The following is an 18325-nucleotide window of genomic DNA, read 5'->3' on the forward strand; positions in this document are numbered from 1 at the left end:
TCAGCCCTGAGCCACATCAGACACTGAACACCGCCATTATCCATTATCAACTGTATAAGGAGGTTTTAAATGTATATACAATATAATTATTTCTTAACTCAAGGATGAAAGACTTGTGCGTCTCTAGAATCGTGATTTGAAACTGAATTTGATCTTCTTCTTCTTATACTGTCAAAGTGTAATGAAACGTAAAACAGCTATAGAGAAATTGTACTTATGCTGCCTTTCCTCTATCCTGTAAACACAGATGGTAAAACAAATAAAACAGGTGTGCATTGCTGTAACATCAAATTTGTACGTATTGAAATCATAATCTGTGAAATTGAAACAAGTGGAGATTTAATCCAGCATTCATGAAACAAACCCAGTGTGTTAAAGCCCCAGAATAGTAAAACGAGAACTAAATCCATAAAAACATTAAAATAAAAAACAATCCTTGCATTATATTCATCAAGGAATGATCAGAGCAGGTTTTAATTATTTGACATATTTCAAGAGAACACATGGTGCATACAAAAAAAAATACAATTTCTTCATCGCATATTTTCATTTGTCGGCCACTTCCTTTCACAATGTTTCAATCAAACTAGCTACCAGAACATTTGTTTACTCCACATATATGTTGTACATTTAGAACATGGGATCAAATAGGTTGGAAAGTACATAACGAAACACCCGATATAATGTTATTACTCATTCCTTGACACAATCACAAAGGGTGAAAGATACAAATTTCACAAGAAAAAAAGGTACCAAAACAAACAAGTTAAAGTTCAATCCTTCCATTTCCCCTCGCTCCAGGATGAGGTCCCGGCATCCTGCTCGCTCACCCGCACACAGACCACGTGTCCATGCATGACAATGACCGGACCAGCATGCATCCCACACACACTCAGCAAGCCAATCAGAAAGCGGGCGTGTTTAGCTCAAGAGCACTTCAAGGAGCGAGGCGGGAAACTGAACGTGTTACCTTTCAAATCAAGGAGAGGTTCCTTAAACCACAAGGCCAAAACCTGGGACCGACGCCCCGTCCTCAGCCTCTGTACCGCCAAAATACACCTGCATGGTTTTAAAATCAAACTATGTGCAAATGGATGAAAGAATACAGACGTGTTTTCTAGAGAGGACGGGTTAACACAACCTCCTATTTGCCGTTGAAAACAAATCTGCTCCTCATTCCAGACTGTAAGTAATGTGTCGGCTACATAAGAACATCTGAAATGACCAATGTATAGAAAACAGTGTAAACACCTGCACGTAATGTACATTTGAATGGCAAGAACAAAAATGCAGGTTGTGGTCTCATATTTGCCCGAGGAAAGAAAATCACATCTTAAAAAGGAGGAAGGAACATCGCCATTGCTGATTTGTCACAGTGGCCAATGGCGCCCTCGTGTGGACGCACATCAGCCCAACACGCTTTTGGTGTTCAACTCTCAACACAAATTTGATATTTCGGGGCGCTTAAATGATATTAAGGTGTGTATATCTAAAAAAGTGAAATATATTTTAGTGCGTTTACAAATTTCATCAACCTTTTACCCTTTTAAAATTAATTGTAGCCAATTTAAAAGCAAATTTAAAAGCTTTTCTTCTGGATGTCGTGGAGACATGAGGTCACAAATACAAACAGTATGAAGGGTTTAAATACAAAGCACAACAAAATGTGAAAAGTTAGGTGAAGCAGATAAAAACAGTCCAATCCTAAACAATGTTATTGTTTGATACTTTGATTGCTTTTATATAAGAAATTATTGAAGTCTTCTTTTTTAAATGTTTATCGTACTCTGGAACAAAGTCAATTTTGGTGACGTGATGAGCGGTGAGAGGGGGGGGGGGGGGGGGGGGGGGTCTGAGTTCTCCCACCACATGAACTCCACACTCCAGCCTTTGTTTGAAGAATCACTCAGAAACTATCCATGATAAGAAACTCTCTCTCTCTGTCAGGTTCTCCAATTTCAATTTTAAAGTCAGTAGTGGCTGGATGCACGACAGGAAGGTATTTATTGTACATGCAGCAGGACAGGGAAGTCACCCGGTCACCCATTTGTGAGTTTCAAGGCTTAGAAAAAAAGACAGGATGCAGGATTAAAAAGCCTGACACTGAGGGAAACTCCTTCTCTTCAAAGCTGTGACAACATCAGTCACTGGGATGTGTAAGTTTGGTGAGCGCCGACTCTTCAACAAAGACACGAGCTGAGACAACAGCTCCATTGAGTCGCCCCGACCCCCCCTGCTCCCACCCCAGAACCCGTTAACATGAAGAAAAAAAAGCCCTCAAAAATGCTGTTGATTATTAACTGGGATGCCAGTGTGTGTGTGGAATCTGAGCCATGCATAGATTATCCAGATGGAGGAGAGAAATGTTTGCCTCCTCTGAATCAATCACACTCGGCTCCAGTCCTTTACTCACTGCTTCCACGACGATCTTACGTTAAATTAACAGGATCTACACGAAGGGAAACAGAGACATCTAAACTGATTCTTCACTTCTTTATATCGACCACTGGCATGAAGATGAAACGCCGGCCCAAAACAAATGGCTCATTGTAAGAACACAAGCTGGAGGAAAGCTCTTAAAGTGTTGTTATGAATTCAAAATGCAAATAATCTCTCTGAACCTGTCGCTAATTTGTAAATCCCTGAAAAAAAGACAAATTAATTGCACAAATCCTTTCAGATGAACACGACACGAATCCCCGTTTAGCTTCTCATGCAAAGCTCGTCTCCCCGTGGCTCAGATGAGCTGCAGCCTCAGCCGCACTCTGCCACATGCATTACTGCGGCACAATGCCTCTGTCTTCTGCACACAGGACGCCTTTCTTTCAGGAAGCATGTCTACTGGCCAGATGGGCTGCAGGGCCAAAACAAAATGGCTTTGAGTGTATTAAAGACCCCCATCAGGTCTGAGAGAAACTGACCAGAATACTAAAGATCACTTTCAATGCATTTCATGGCTCAATTTGTCTAAAAAATGGACAAAAGAAATCTACTTTTTTTTTTCCTGGTTTGCTGGGCTGAGAAGCAAAACAGAACACGAGGGAATCAAAGGAATTCACATATAGTTTAAACACACACACACACACACACACACAGATATTAAACAAGTAGAAAAAAAAGAATTTAAAAAAAAATCAACATTCATGATCCAGTCCAGTGTTGGATTCTCTTTCCTCTCCCTCTTCTAGTACCATGGTGAGGAGTGACAGACGTGGAATCCTTTACTTATCAAGCACGGAGTTATTTACAGAAGCTGTGCAAACACAGTAAACTTCCTTTTTGGCACTTAAATATGTCGAGAGGACCTCTGGAAAATCAACACAGCAGAGTTACTGCGACACCGCGCTGCGTCACAACCGGCTGATTTGGCGATTTTGGCTGGAAAACCTTGTTGGGTTTCACTTAACACGGGCCCTTCAACTCCTGATGTGTACTCGTACGCACACCACGGGTTTCGCAGAACAAACTCTCCCCACTCCTCATTCAACCGCGCAGTCGCACACGATCTGCTTCTCCTCTCGGGGACGGATTATCAAGTATATCCACTCCAGGTGTCCGCTAGTCCCAGATACTCTGGATTTTCAGCAGTGGGGGTTACGAAACCATTCATCTGTCTGGGAGCTCCTCCGTCCGTCTCCAGCTCCCCATAGTCTTCCGCCGCTCCGGCCCCGGCCACAGCTTTGGCTTTGGCCACAAGGTCCAAGTAGTATGGGTTGTCAAAAGCTGGCGAGGCCGGGGCCGCTGCAGAGCTGGAGGGAACCAAGTAACCCGGGTTCTCCACGCTGTGTCCAGAGCCCAGACCATTGGGGAGGCGACGTTCCACTTTGTAGCCCTTACGAGGCAGCGTAGTGGGCCGCTCAGGTACCGCTGGCCTGAGATCCTGTATGTCCTGGTTCATGTATTCTGAACCAGAGGGAAGAAGAAGTGATCGCACCATATTACAACAAATGTCTTCATGTTCTATTATAGTTTGCATTGTAAATGATCACCAACCTGGCAACTCCTGATTCTGATTCTGTGCATGACTTCGTCGGGGCAGTGAGTGATGTAGTTGAAGACGCTGATGAAGGCTGGGCGGTCCGTCCGTCTCCAGGTTGCCCTTGCTCCCGTTGGGGTAGGTGGGGTCTTTGCAGTAGCGCCCAGGGCTGGCCGGGGGGATGGAGGGGTCGTCCGGAGATCCATCCAGGAAGACGGAGTCGGAGTGGCCCCCAGCCGAGGGGCTGCGAACCAGCTGGGGGTACTGAGGAGTCCAGATACCGTTGGATGCGCTCGCTCCCAACGGTAAGATGGGATACTGGCAGCGGCGCAGAGTGCTCAGGGAGGAGTTCATGCTCCTGGGCCCCACAGGCTCAGTGTCTAAGCCCTGGTCTCTACTCTGCTGGAGAGGAAGGGAAGACCAAGATCAGTAAATCAAGTCATGCTCCAGGCTGTACATCTTCAAACATATTCCCATTCTTTTGTCCGGCCCTTATAGGTGAGACAGAAAGCGTTCTGACCCTGTACGACTGGTGTCTGGACGATGGCCCGTTGGCTTGGGCTCCTTCTCCCTGAGTCCTGCCGAAGAGGTTTGGCTGTGGCACCAGATACTCCTCAGCATCCAGCAGGTCCCTCATGTTATTCCCTTCCTCCTCCAGAAGCATCCGGAAAAAGTGGCTGTCCACCGGGCTGGAGATGCTCATCTGCTCGTCATTCTACAGGCAGAGGGAAGGACAGAGAGGATTGTTGTGGGTAAACAGAGGCATTATAGATACGATGAAGTGAAGTATGGACATGAGATCTGAGCAGACGTACCTGGATGACCACATAACGAGGCGGATCTCTGGCCATGGAACTGAAATCATTCACGAGATCTTTGAACCTCGGCCTGCTGTCTGGATCAATCATCCAACCTATCATCAAAACATTCATCCAGGAAATCAATAAATCACCAATCCAAATCTGTTGCTGCAGAAGGAAGGAGTTTCAGATCAGAGTATGAAAATGAACGACGGCGTCAAAGCGACTGACATTTGACCATGATCATGTAGACGTCGATGGTGCAGATGGGGGGCTGAGGGAGACGCTCCCCTCCCTCCAGCACATCAGGGATGTCCCTCGCTGGGATCATGTCGTACGGCTTGGCGCCAAACGTCATCAGCTCCCACACGGTCACACCTGAGAAGGTTGCAATTGCACGACTTAAACTCCACAGAAAAACTAAATGAACCTAAACTAAATGAACGACACTGACCATAACTCCAGACGTCGCTCTGGTGAGTGAACTTCCTGTGGAGTATGGACTCCAGGGCCATCCACTTGATGGGCACCTACAAACACAAATACATTGTCAGACACACCGACACACACACATACGTTGCCCCCAGTGCGGTCGCAGCTGTGCTCTACCTTTCCCCCGTCTGCGTGGTATTCAGTCTCGTCTATGTCCAGCAAGCGGGCCAGGCCGAAGTCGGTGATTTTCACGTGGTTGGGGTTCTTGACTAGGACGTTCCTGGCAGCCAAGTCCCTGTGGACCAGCCTGACCTCCTCCAAATAGCTCATTCCCTATACAAACACAGAGATCCCAACGTCTGTGAATCCATACGTACGCAAACTAGATGGACAAAACAAAGGGCGACATCGTGTTTGTGTACCTTGGCAATCTGGACACACCAGTTGAGGAGGAACTGTGAGCCGATGCGGGCCTTGTTTTCCCTCACGTAGTCGAGCAGGCAACCGTACGGCATCAGCTGGGTGACCAACTGCACTGTGGAGGTCAAACAGATGCCCAGCAGACGACACACATAGGGGCTGGCCACTCCTGCCATCACATAGGCCTCCTGGGAAGGAGAGAGGAAGAGTTACTCAGTGAAGGGGAATGCAAAACTGGTTGTGTGTGTGTGTGTGTGTGTGTGTGTGTGTGTGTGTGTGTGTGACATGATAGCTCACATCCAGGATCTCCTTGTTGGCCTTAGGTGAGGTGTTTTCACGTAAAACCTTAATGGCCACTGGTACTTTTACGATCTCACCATCGGGGGTCCACACTCCCTGAAGTGGAGAGTGAGACAGTTGAAAACCTCTGCATGTGTGTTTCAGCCAAGTAACTTAAATGGAGGATGTCAGCTTAAACTAAAAGGAAATGCTGTACTTTGTAAACAGTGCCAAAGGCCCCAGCACCCAGCACCCTGAGCTTTTTCAGCTCGGTCTCCTTCAGGATGCGCATCTGTGCCTGATTGGGTGAGGCACCGCTGGGTGTTAAAGGCTCCACGAGCTGTACACACACACACAGGAAGCAGATGGATTAAACACTGCGACTTCTAAGAGCAACAAAACACAGCCGACAGCTGGTACGCCTCTGCTGGAACACCAACAAAGTCACAAAACCCATCATGCTCAGTTCTCCACCTCGTGCTCCTGCAGGATCCTCCTCATGGTCGCCTTTCTTTTCAACTTCTTGTGCCTCCTCAGGTAGAAGATCAGCACTGTCGCCAGGATGAAGCAAAGCACCACACCACCAACGACAGCAGCGATGGTTGTGCCCGCTCTGAACAGGAACACACAGTTAGATTATTCCTGCCCAGATCGACTCAAAGCTCATTTCTAAAAAACACTGTGGCACTGAGGGAAAATCCAAATGTACTGGTTTACAGCAAAGGAAGTCACTTTGTGCTTATGTGGCAGCTGATTGGGTTAAACTGAGGCCAAATACATCAAGTGCACCACAATGAAAGCATACTAGACATTTGTCAGAGATTGATTTCTGTTTTCATTGGGCTGTTTTGTGTGGAATCTGTTAGCAGCTTGAGCAGAGAAAGCGACTCACCCTCTTTTGGAACGAATGGGGCAGCCTCTCTCATCTTTCTGAGTGCACCTGAAAGAGAGAATCACGAAGTATGAAACATTGTTCCTTATGCCCACAGACAGCAACGTTAAGTGTGTGTCCACTTACGACAGCGTGCAGTTGGTGTTGCAGGGCAGGCAGTGCCCGGAGGCGTTGCTATACTTCCACAGAGTGTGCTGATCCTCCTTCACACCACTGGGACAGTGATCCACGCAGGACTCGCCGTCCTGGAAGTTCAGACACGCTGTGCACTGGTCTGCACCCTGGAGACAAGAGGAATAGGATTAAAACCTCTATACACAATGTTCTACTCACAATCACATTAGTAAGACGGTGTGACTCTGGTAGCAGATCTGCAAGGTCATCACAGTTTGGAACCACATTCACATGGTTTTAGTTCCAGCAGCATTATTAAACATCATCCATTAGTGATTAAGTCTACAAGGTTGTTATCCCAGATCTCATTTTGGAATGGAACAAGGAGCACGTCTCACCGGGCCGCGACAGGAAGCTGAACCGTTGAGAGGTCGGCACTCTGGGTGACAGGCGCCACACACCGTCCCATCTGTGTATTCACGCACAGACCTGCAACACAAGCACACAAGGGGGCACGCAGCGTTACGATCAGAGCACAGGCCGGCATTTGGCAGATGCCTTTATCTACGGCGTCTGACACTGACACGAGGGCGGACATTTTTAGCTAAGGGTGGGCCCCCAACTGCAAATAACCACCGACCGTGGCAGGGACCGAGCCGCTGATCTGCTCCGACTGAAGAGCTGCTCTGAACTAAATAACACTAACTCACAGAGACAAACAAGGTTTAAGCAGACTGACAACAAGACAACCAGAGGTACATTGTTGACTGCTGACAAAGACCTGGACGGACTCTTTTCTTTTTACCATTTATGGTTATAAACTTTCAAAGTGGTTAACTTTGCTTGTGTGCCATCTTGTAAATCTTTCACCTATGACTACAGACATTCAGTTGCTGATCTATGAAATTCTCCCCATTGCACTTCCGTCACCAGCCTGTTTGCTTTGGCCTCGTCTTGCTCTTGTTAAAGGGCATTGAGATTGATTAACTGTCAGAGCAGCAAGCTTTTGCTTTCGTATCGACTCTTTATTCACTCGACTTCACACGCAGCCACTTCTACATTTGTACATTAGGGTGATGTATGATTTGTTATGCTTTATTTATTGGAGCACTTGTTCATTGCCATGGTGAAATCTTGTGCAACCCACTGCTGCTATCTGAGTATATTGTATTATTGGGAACAGTATCGCTTGGCGTTTTATTGATCTAGTGGGGCCACGCCCACAAACACACACATTTCCTTACCCCTGATTGATGTCACACTGCTCTACACACTCGGTACCGCGCTGAAAGGCCTTGCAGGACACACACTGCTTGGGTCCCGGGCCCCAACAGCCTCCACGACATAGGGTGTGACAAACACGGCCCTGCGCCGCTGAAAAGACAGAATAGAGACATTAGAGCAGGACGCACACTGGATTTTGTGTTGCTGTCTCTTTGAATTACTCCGTTATTGTGTCATGAGCGGGAACTGAGCATTACAGAGGCTTGAACCTGCAATTCAACCCTGCATGCTCTACCGTGCCATGTTCTACATATGTTTGTGTTCACCCACCACAGGCTTTGGCGTCCTGGTTGTGGCTGACAATGCGTTGGGGTCCCTGGGTGGGATGGAGAAGACTGTCCCAGGGCAGTGAGCTGGCGTAGCACAGCTGGGAGTTGTTGTGTAATAGGATCAATCCCCCACTCACACTGCGTAGTGAGCGCAGCCCAAGAGAACGGATGTGTAGATTCTGAACGGCCAAGGAAAACACTCCCCTGAAAAGAGGAACAGAAGCTGTAGGTCAAACACGACCAGCTTACACTCTTTATATATCTTGGACAACAAAGGAGCTAGAGAGCTAAAATTTCAGACACGGCCTCCAGGCTGTCAGAGGATAAATTTGTGCAAATTTGGGGCAAATTGGGAAATATTGGAAACACATTTGTGACCTAGTTGGAGCACGTGAAGCTGGTCTCCCACAGTGTCTTAGTGCAGCGCTGCAGGGTAAAGCAGCTGTGCTAGATAATCATTAGCCTTTATAACCCAAGACTGAGTGAACTACTGTAACCTGGCAGACTGAAGGGTAATGGGGGCAAATAATGAAGGAAAACAGCGCTAAACACACACAGTACCGGGTTAGAGGGTGACACTGTTGCGTAAGGTGACAAAGAATGGGATAATAGGATGAGCAGCTGAAAAGCAAGGCTGTCTTACTTGTACAGCATCCTTCCTCGGATGACCTTCAGGTTTTCAAATACGCTCAGGTCCGTCCAGTTTGCTGGCCATGCATCAATGTACAAGTAACCTGCAAAGCACAACCAGGCTGCGTTACCAAAAGCACTTTCGTAGACGCACAAAGTTCTACAGATGCATAGATTAACATTTCTGAATGACAACATTTTAATTATGGATTACCTGAGTTTGTTTTGCTGGTGAAAACATTTGTAATAACTGGTATGACAACAACAACAACCACAGATTATGACCCTCAGTGTTTAGTACCTGTAATCTCCTCCAGGTTTTTGAAGGCTCTCAGCTGCTTGAGAGTCAGGCCTGATGTGTTGTTCACCGAGTCTCTGAACAAAGAGAATGAAAGATCTCAATGTAGTCTGTAATCCGTGTTCAATACTGTGTGTCTTTGGGAGTTTAAGGGTAAGGAAGTTTCAGTGTGTGATGCTCATTTTAGGACCACCACGTAAATCTGAGCTCTTACCTCGCAAAGCTCTCAGGGAGGAAAGCCAGACTACCAAAGATCTTCTTACAAGAGTTGAACTGCTCCACATTAGAGGATGTTACCATGGTGACACCCTGGAGGCTGCCAATGCCCAAACCAGAGCAGTCTACAAGACAAACCACCAAGATCAGTCACCACAGCAAAGCCAGCAGAGACATTGTGATGGCAGATATTTCCTCAGTTAACACACTCGCATAACAAGGCAGTCCTGCTTTTAGAGACGAGCCCGAGATAAAACAACATCAACAAGGTGCTGAGGGAAACAGGTTGGCTCACTTTGTGCTATCGACACAGGTGAAGCATCAGTACAATAGGCTCATAATCACATGCTTGAACACAACATCACGCACAAAAACACACATACAGACACAAGGCACATGGTGAGCGCATACCTTTAACTCTTCAACAACAGTAATAAACATCACTACACCTAAACAATGTATTGTACCCAGTTGTGAATTACGCACAAACACACACATGCAAGCTGCACAAGAAGTCACAACCCACCTTTACGACAATGTGACTCACACCCAACACATTTCTGTGTCTCATTCCCATCAGGCTGGATGATGATCACTTCCTGGTTGCCTCGGGGACAGACCATAGTACAGGCCACTTCCATAGCCAAATAGTTATCTACAGAGACAGAGACAGACACACTTGGAGTTTAACACTTTGCTGAGGCCGGGCCAGACTCGGACATGACACCTAAAGTAGTGGAGGACAGTGTAGTAGCTTTCTTAGAGAATACCTCTCAAAGGAATAAATACTCACGTGGACACGTCTTGACGCAGGTGGCTCCAAAGCTGAACCTCTGGTTTTTGTTTGGTTTGATGTCGTAGGTGAGCGGGTTATAAATGTTGGATGGTGGGCAGCCCTCCTTACAAATACCACTGTCGTTGAAGTGACGGCACGCCTAGTGGGAAACAGTAGGTCAAAGGTCATGAGGAACAAAGGAGACTATACAAAAATATCTTCTTTTTTGAAGTGGGCATGACTGTATCACTCACCAGACATTCTGTGTCTGTGGGTCCTGTGCATCCTGCCGCACACTGCATGTGACAGCAGTCACTGGGCTGGCTGCCCTTACAGCGCAGACAGCCTGATGCACATTTAATATGGGTCACTGTGGAGGAATGGAGAAAGTATTTATCATGGGAAAAGACTGGGCTTTTCTCAAAAACATCTCAACTATTCACAGGTTTATGCAGTGTGCGAGTGTGTGTGTGATGCCAACTCACAGCTTTGGCAATCCTGTACAGTTTCTCCCCAGCAACCGTTCACACACACAGAGGAACACTTGGGGCCTGCACCAACAGAAACCCATTAACACAGACAATAAACAACAACAGACAGAAAACCGCAATAAATAATTTAGTTTGAAATTTAGGGACTGTGTTTGCATTTCAATGCTGGTCTGCTCTGCAAAACATTGGGTGAGACTCCTGTAAGCATGCATGTAATTCAATGCATATACAGCATCCAAACGGTCAAGCGGTGGCTCACATTGGGCGGCTCGAGCCTGCAGTCGGAGCTGCGTGGCATGAGTGTTTTGGTCATCCAAGGTGTCCCTCCACACAATGCTCCGAGGGTCTGGGAAGCACAGCCGAGGATTCCCCCAAATATAAACACCACCCAACAGAATTTCTGCAAGGAGACAGACAGGCAGACAAGGGGAGTTCTCTGGGTTAAGTTCTGGCTAAGAGGAGAGCTCATTTCTAAAGAAAACATGCATCTCCTCTTTTCTCACCGGTGAGGCTGCGAAGGCGAAGAGTCCTGAGCGAGTTATCCAGCACGGCTAGGGCGTAACTGGAGTTGTAGAGCTGGCTGCCTCTGATGATCCGGATGTTGTCCAAAGGCACCACACTCACTGACACATGGGCGACGAGCACATAGCCCTGCACCTCCACGATCCCCTGGAGAAAAAGTGGTGAAGAGAAGAAGAACAGGACAATTTGTTAAGGAAAGAAAACAACCTTATCGCCTAAATAAATTGTCTATTCATCTCCGTCTATGAAAACATTAATACACTCCCTTTGTGTCAACACTGTTATCTGACTTTTTGATTGCTGCTTTACAGGCAGGGGAGGGAGTCCTGCATCTCGTCTGGGGCATTGAGGTGTTTCCATTTAGTCTCCAAATCAAAATGATTCATGTGTTTATTTTTATCTCCTGCAAGATTATTCCTACGTTTTCCCCACACTTAGTCCCTTCAACCGGAGGTCCCAGTCATGTCTGCAGCAGATCCAACTCTGGTTCAGATCGTATGATCCCAGTTTAGGCCTCCAGGATGAAATACAACACTTTGTCTAAGGTCAGATCATTTACAAAACCAACCAAAACATAACAATTCCTTCACCTAATTTCAGGATTTATGTTGACTATCTAGTAAAAGCATCTAGTCTAGACGAGCGACATCAGCCATGAATCATATCTTTGAACATCTCCGTCTAAATGGCTCTCTGTAACTGTTACTCCTTGTCTATGTATTATTAAGTAATAAGGCAACAGTAATTAAGGTGAAACTAAACCAAACCTGTAAGAACGAGAGGTCAGGCTGCCCATGAAGGTGCGTTATCTCCAGGTTGCCATGGACAACCTGGCAGCCGGTGTAGAGTAGCTTCAGGGTCTCGTAGTGATTCTCCAGGCTGGACGGCAGGGCCAGCTTCATTTCTGTACCCAGGCATACTGCAACATAGGGCAGAGACACACAAAACTCTCTCAACATCAATAATGTTTTTTATTATAACTTTATTGTCAACTCCAAACTTTTGGAGGGCAAACGCTGCAAGAAACAAAAGACTACCCAAACAGTTGCACCTTGAAGTGAAATGGAGTAAAGATTTTCAGTGAGGTGGGTTTAGTTCAATCCCCACATGAGGGAGCTGCATGTTGAACCTGCAGTGATCCATGAGTCAAATTATAAGGGTCTTGGATTTGAAATATAAGCCTATGCACTGTTACTGCCCGTCTGTCTGTATCTTTCCACTAGCAACCAGTAGCAGAGAACCCCCCCCCACACACCCACACACACACACACACACACACACACACACACACACACACACACACACACACACACACACACACACACACACACACACACACACACACACACACACACACACACACACACACACACACACACACACACACACACACACAGTGCCACACAGTACTGCATACAGGCTCATATAGCATTACAATTCATGGAGGCACGCACAGATGCATAGCTCTCATGCTTTAGCAGGCAGTCAGTCAGTCAGCAGACAGTTCTTTCTCCTCCTCCTCCTCCCCCACCGAGGTTATAAATGACTTCCTCTGGCTCCCCTCCAAAAGCCCTTCAATAGGCAACCCCCTTTCCCCATTTAAGCCGCTCCTTGTGTCACCATTTTCCCTCCTTTTGGAGAGACAGCTGGATGGACTCGGTGGGAGGAACAGGAAGTGCTATCAGGCAGGAAATGTATTTGAGGAGGAGGGTGATGGTGCCGTGTCAAAGTTCAGCAGATACACTGTGTGTTCCCGGCAAGTTCTTGGCTAGTTTTCCCGGCGATTACAGTTGCTGCACCTTACCAAACAATCAGCGGGCCAACACACAATACACAGGGGCACAAAGCGTAAATAAGGCCCCATTAAATCTGGCAGCGAGCTACTGTACGTCTCATTGAAGCAAATGGGTCTATGATTAATAGTGTCGTTGCCAAAAATACACACCCAGTTGTTGCTGCTTGTGTCAAATATCAAATCAAATGACTAATCGCTGGCTCCTTCATTGATATCACCATGGAGAATAGTTTTGCATATCAAACCGAAGCAGAATATCCGTCTACCTGAAACACGCAAACACGCTCAGCACAGTCACACACTATTCCAGCTCTGAGGGTTTGGTAAATGTGCCGAAAGAAGAAGCGTGGTACAGAAACGATTTTCCATTTCTAAAAGTGTGTGTAAAGACAGACAGTCCTCGGCTTGCTCTCCTTTTGTTCCCTCATTGTTTGCTCTCCAAAAGTCGCTCGGCAACGTCTGTGTGTGTGTTTGTGTGTGTGTATGCGTGGCCTTGTGAGTAGCTGCCCACCCCTCCATCCCCACGGCCCAAAATACTCTAAGGCTTTCATCCCCATCCTCCCATTTCATTATCTACCCACTGCTCTACATTCACTCGCTGTCTTGATTTTTCATTATAACCTAACAGCCAAATCGACTCAAAATGTCCCTTTGGTAACCAGATCCATTCCTTCCAATCCATTCATGAGTCGCTGCCCAGCAATTTCTGGAACTCTGGGAAGTGTCCTATTAGTGGAACTTATTTCCTTGCATACCTTTACGCTGACACGTTCACCAGTGGGGTCAGAGCGAAGGGAAAAACCACGAGAAGCGGCTCACTCACTTGTTGAAGGACATTTCAGTGATATTTGACTGTGAAGTCACAGGACAAATTCTCTAAGCAAAAGGTCGCCCCCACCACGTGCAACTAATGGCTGCCAATGACATCCAAATACACAAAAAGATACAAGAAATTTCCAAGAGAAAATGTGCTGTGATTGCAAACGGTGCAAATATTGCCAAATCAATCAATCAAACGTTTAGGTTGTGAATAAAGACTTGATTTTTATCACTAGGGGCTGTTTCTAGGATTTGAAGTGAATTGGCTGGAGGGTGAGGATGTCGTGACTGTAAACTGACAGTGACTTGTACGTGTGTGTGTTGCTTCAGACCCTCTAAAAGCTGAACACCAGCTCGAGGCCACACCTGCTTGTGGCAGCGTGCCAGTTAACACAGGGAGTGTGTATGCTCATGTTTACCAGTGGGTGTGTTGTGTGTGTGTGTGTGTATATGTGCATGTGTGTGCCAAGTGACAGTAACATGGGAGATGGTGGTGGTAATGCTGCTGCAGGTGTTGGATTGAATCACGGTGGGAAAGCCTGAAGTGTGACACACCGGAGCAATCAAGCAGATCCTGTAGCTTAGTCTTTCCTGTAATGGATTAGAGCCCCGCAGAGCTCAGCACAGACAGGATGATCAAAACAGAACTTTCTCTGTCAGTTTATTAGAACACAGATTTTGCATGTCAGCCCTGCTCCTTATGCGACACTAATCCTAGTGACACGTCTTGCATAAACTTCAGATTTCTCGCGAACCACACTTAACACATTCTTTCTTTTCCTTCCCTTGATGGAAAGAGAAAGAAAAAACAGGTATTGCTCAACGGACAAGCAGAACAGGATTTGTTTCTCTGTGCTGTAACTACAGACATGTACTCCTCTCACATACAACTGCCATGCTTTGGTTGTGCTCACAAACACACACACATGCCACACGACAATGGGATGAAAAGCTGCAGGAGAATAGGTTTCATAACACTCTGAACATCTGCTGCAGGTTGAAAGCACCCGCAGAAGTAAGAAGTAATGTGGCATGTAGAGAGCATTGTTTGTTTTAACATATTAAATCCGGGATAGTACTGAGTATCAATGTAACACCCATCTCTTTACGAGTAGAATTAACCTGGCACTTTATCTAGTTGATCAGAAGTCAAACCGAATCGCTTATTTTCATTCTTCACTATTTCACAAATTATTTTAAGACAAATCAGTGTAATAGTTATAAATTAAAACATATTTAAAACATAAATAATATTATAAGGTTCCACGTTAAAAATATCAAAATACTGCTGGATAGGACAATACTGGTAACCATAGTAACCATAAGAAAATATTCCAGTTTTATTACATTATCCACTATTATTTGTAAAATGATGTTAATCCTATATGATCAAATGTATTATATTAAACTGTATGATGAATTTATAGTAATGACTTTGGAATTACAATTACAATTATATGAAACAGAGGAAAGCAGCAAATCTTCATAGTGAGAGTGGTTTGCTCATTAATTACTCTGATGAAGCACACCTGGGTGGTCCCTTTGGTAACTGCAGAGGATGTGACATGACATCACCATACTTATACAAGTGTAAAAGTGATTCCTCACAGTTGTGAAAGACCCGATGAAAAAAAACTAACAACATGCGCGCACACACACAGGACCTTATTGTTGACGTGTGACCCAGTAAGCAGACAAAAAAGGTGCCAAAGTTTCCTCCGAGGCTGGAAATGAGGCCCCGTCCTCAACTCAGAGTGAGTTAGATCACTAGCATGCAGTCTAGACGTGAGTCATGGCTGGCTGAGTTAACCTGCCACTGAGGCCAATTCAGTAGGACCTAATGACTTCACACTGAGTTTCACTCAATAGGTCCACTGAAGTGTGAGAAGGACATGAACCATGTGGAAACCAAGGCCACACACACACACTGCAGCAGGTTGCCATAGAGGTCCAATTTTGAGACAATTTGTTCCAGCAGCTGAAGTAAACAAAGTTGCGTATCCAACTTCAACTGCTGACCTTTGGATTCGAGCATTTGTCAGCCACAGGATACAGTGTGTGTGGACAGGATACTGGGAAAATGAGAGTGAGAAATATCGAGATTTATGTGTGATGCTTTGCTCACCACAGGGATTACAAACCAGTTACAAAGCTCACATTGAGCCCATGCTGCAGAGATCAACACAGAGGAGCAAAGTGCACCAACCTGTTCCTACAAACAATGCAGTTTTATTTGGAAATTACTTCACCTGTGACTATTGGCCTTATGTGTGTCGGGAGGAGGGGAGGCACGTAATAAAATGCAGAAGAGCTTCACCACAATGTTTATTACTCGTATCACTAAGCAAAGAAGTCTTACTGTATACTTTGGATTGTTTACCGTAATCTGTAAAATAGTTTGCAGCTTTCACACAAAACTACAGATTTTTTATTATGCAGTTATTCCAAAAAGTCCATGCATCAGCCTTCTATTTCAGCATGGAATTGATTGTTTTTATGCTGGGTCAATAAATAATGTTATAGCTTTATAGCCTGAGAAATTATGGCTTATTGATGTCAATACTTCATGCCACAGGCTTCTGCACATAGTAAAGCATTTCAACTGGCATCTTAGTGCTTTTTAAAATGACCCCAGTGTAGGCGAGAGAATTTAAATATTAATGCTTCATCAATTATTTTATTGGCCAGACCGAAAATGAATTAACAGTTACTTACGTTTTTCAACAATTTGCTAAATTATGAGAAGTTTCTTGGGAGATTTATGTTTAGAATTTATTTTAGATTGTAGCAGCAAACAATGTATTGACAATTTAACTGATCATGTAAACACTCCAAGACACCAGGAAAGACAACTGGAAAGAATATTTATAATAACAGAACCCAACTCTAGCATCTAATCTTGCAGCTAATAAGTTTGTTTTTCACTTTCAGTTAGCTCTTGTTTTCCTGGCATGAATGCAAGTGTGACAAGTGGCCCAGTACCAGACAATGTCCTCTTCAGTGCCAGAAGTGAATAATTGACACCGTCATGATCCCTGGAACACAATGCACCGACTGTGGTTGTTAGTTTGTTTTTGTTTACACGTACACTAACTCAGCATAATATCACTGTCACGCAGCTTCTCCTACTTCTGGACGCAATTTAAAGCTTCTTCTTCTTCTTTCTTTCTTTTCACTGCTACTTTTACAACTATATGTTTGTTTGCGTAACAATACGTGCTTCACATTGTAGCAGGAGTTTAGTTGCACTTCTAAATCCCGCCTGACGCCACTTTGTGACAGGTGTGATTTTCCTCCTTATCGCCGCTTCGTAAATCCTACAAGCCACAACACAGACTGGGAGACACTCGCAGGAATGTGGTCGTGGACAGAAATATCAGGTTCTTTGGGCCGAGTCGAACCGCCAACTTTCACGTCATATAAACTCGGTGAAATGTTTCGTATAGTCCAAACATACTGAGTGTGTGTGTGTGCCTGACAGGACGCCATTCACCGACCGGGAACTGCTCTGGAAGTTTACCCACCTTCTCTGCTCAGCGCGCCCGTCACTCCAAGCAGCACGGCCCCGACAAACACCAAACTTCTCACCGCCTCCATCTGCTGGGACCGGGAGGGGGTGAGGGGGTACTAGTCCATAGTCCCAAAGCGGGTTCGGTGTGTCCGGTACTTCCAGCGAGACACGGAGCAGCTTCTCGGTCCGTCTAGGTGAGTTTGGTGCCGTTTGGGAAGTTGTTGTTCTTTTCCAAATCTCAGTGACTTCCTCCCTGCTGGAATTCCTGCCTGCTGGTAGTAAAGCGTGACAGCGCGCGGGAGTAAGCGCGCTCCCGTGAAAGGCCTGAGCGGGGCGTGGCCGAGACCGCCCTCACCGTGAACTTTGCACGTAGACGCGCTTTACGTTTGAACGCATTTCTACGGAAGGTGAGAGGTGACATCCGGTGTCCGTAGATGTATAGACGCGATTTTTAAATTTATGTTAACCAGCGCTATTGTTATAGGTGTTCGTCTTCATAGGTTTTAAAAAATCTATTTTACGTTCTATTTATTATTACCTAATTGTATTTAATAATTAATAGATTACAAAAGATTGAATACTGACGATTTAAATCATGCCAAGTGTATTGCCTCATTAAAGGTACCAGTTAAACTTCTATTAAATTCTAAATGATGACTGACTGAATGCTTTTTGAACAAATATCAATAATCAATGAGCCGGACATGAAGAAACAAACGCTAATGATCAATCCTAATACGACAAGAGTGCTGCTGTATGGGGCTTGGGGGGTTGTTGTGTTGCAGCATCCTTATATTGCTTT

The 18325-nt window shown here is 45.5% G+C and overlaps 1 protein-coding gene across 2 annotated transcripts; it reads right to left on the minus strand.

Annotated features, from left to right (window-relative positions):
• Positions 1-317: 317 nt before the first annotated feature.
• erbb2 (erb-b2 receptor tyrosine kinase 2) lies at positions 318-17828 on the minus strand. 2 transcript variants are annotated; one of them, XM_076151611.1, is made up of 27 exons: positions 17537-17828; positions 12166-12317; positions 11380-11545; positions 11136-11276; positions 10871-10936; positions 10640-10755; positions 10404-10545; positions 10137-10265; positions 9609-9735; positions 9398-9471; positions 9110-9200; positions 8468-8670; positions 8158-8287; positions 7312-7402; positions 6926-7080; positions 6800-6847; positions 6382-6520; positions 6125-6247; positions 5926-6024; positions 5631-5816; positions 5386-5541; positions 5231-5306; positions 5008-5154; positions 4792-4889; positions 4497-4691; positions 3994-4375; positions 318-3903 (listed from the first exon to the last, which is right to left on the minus strand). In XM_076151611.1, exons 1-27 carry the CDS (start codon positions 17607-17609, stop codon positions 3533-3535), a joined length of 3876 nt encoding a protein of 1291 aa, XP_076007726.1. In that variant the 5' UTR covers positions 17610-17828; the 3' UTR covers positions 318-3532. The 2 variants fall into 2 exon arrangements, with proteins under 2 accessions (XP_076007726.1, XP_076007725.1); XM_076151610.1 differs by having other exon boundaries at positions 3994-4378.
• Between the last annotated feature and the right edge of the window lie 497 nt (positions 17829-18325).

This window comes from Genypterus blacodes, unplaced genomic scaffold, assembly GCF_046128005.1.
Source record: "Genypterus blacodes isolate CSIRO-AG114 ecotype Tasmania unplaced genomic scaffold, CSIRO-AGI_Gbla_v1 ptg000055l_1, whole genome shotgun sequence".
Lineage (NCBI taxonomy): Eukaryota > Metazoa > Chordata > Actinopteri > Ophidiiformes > Ophidiidae > Genypterus > Genypterus blacodes.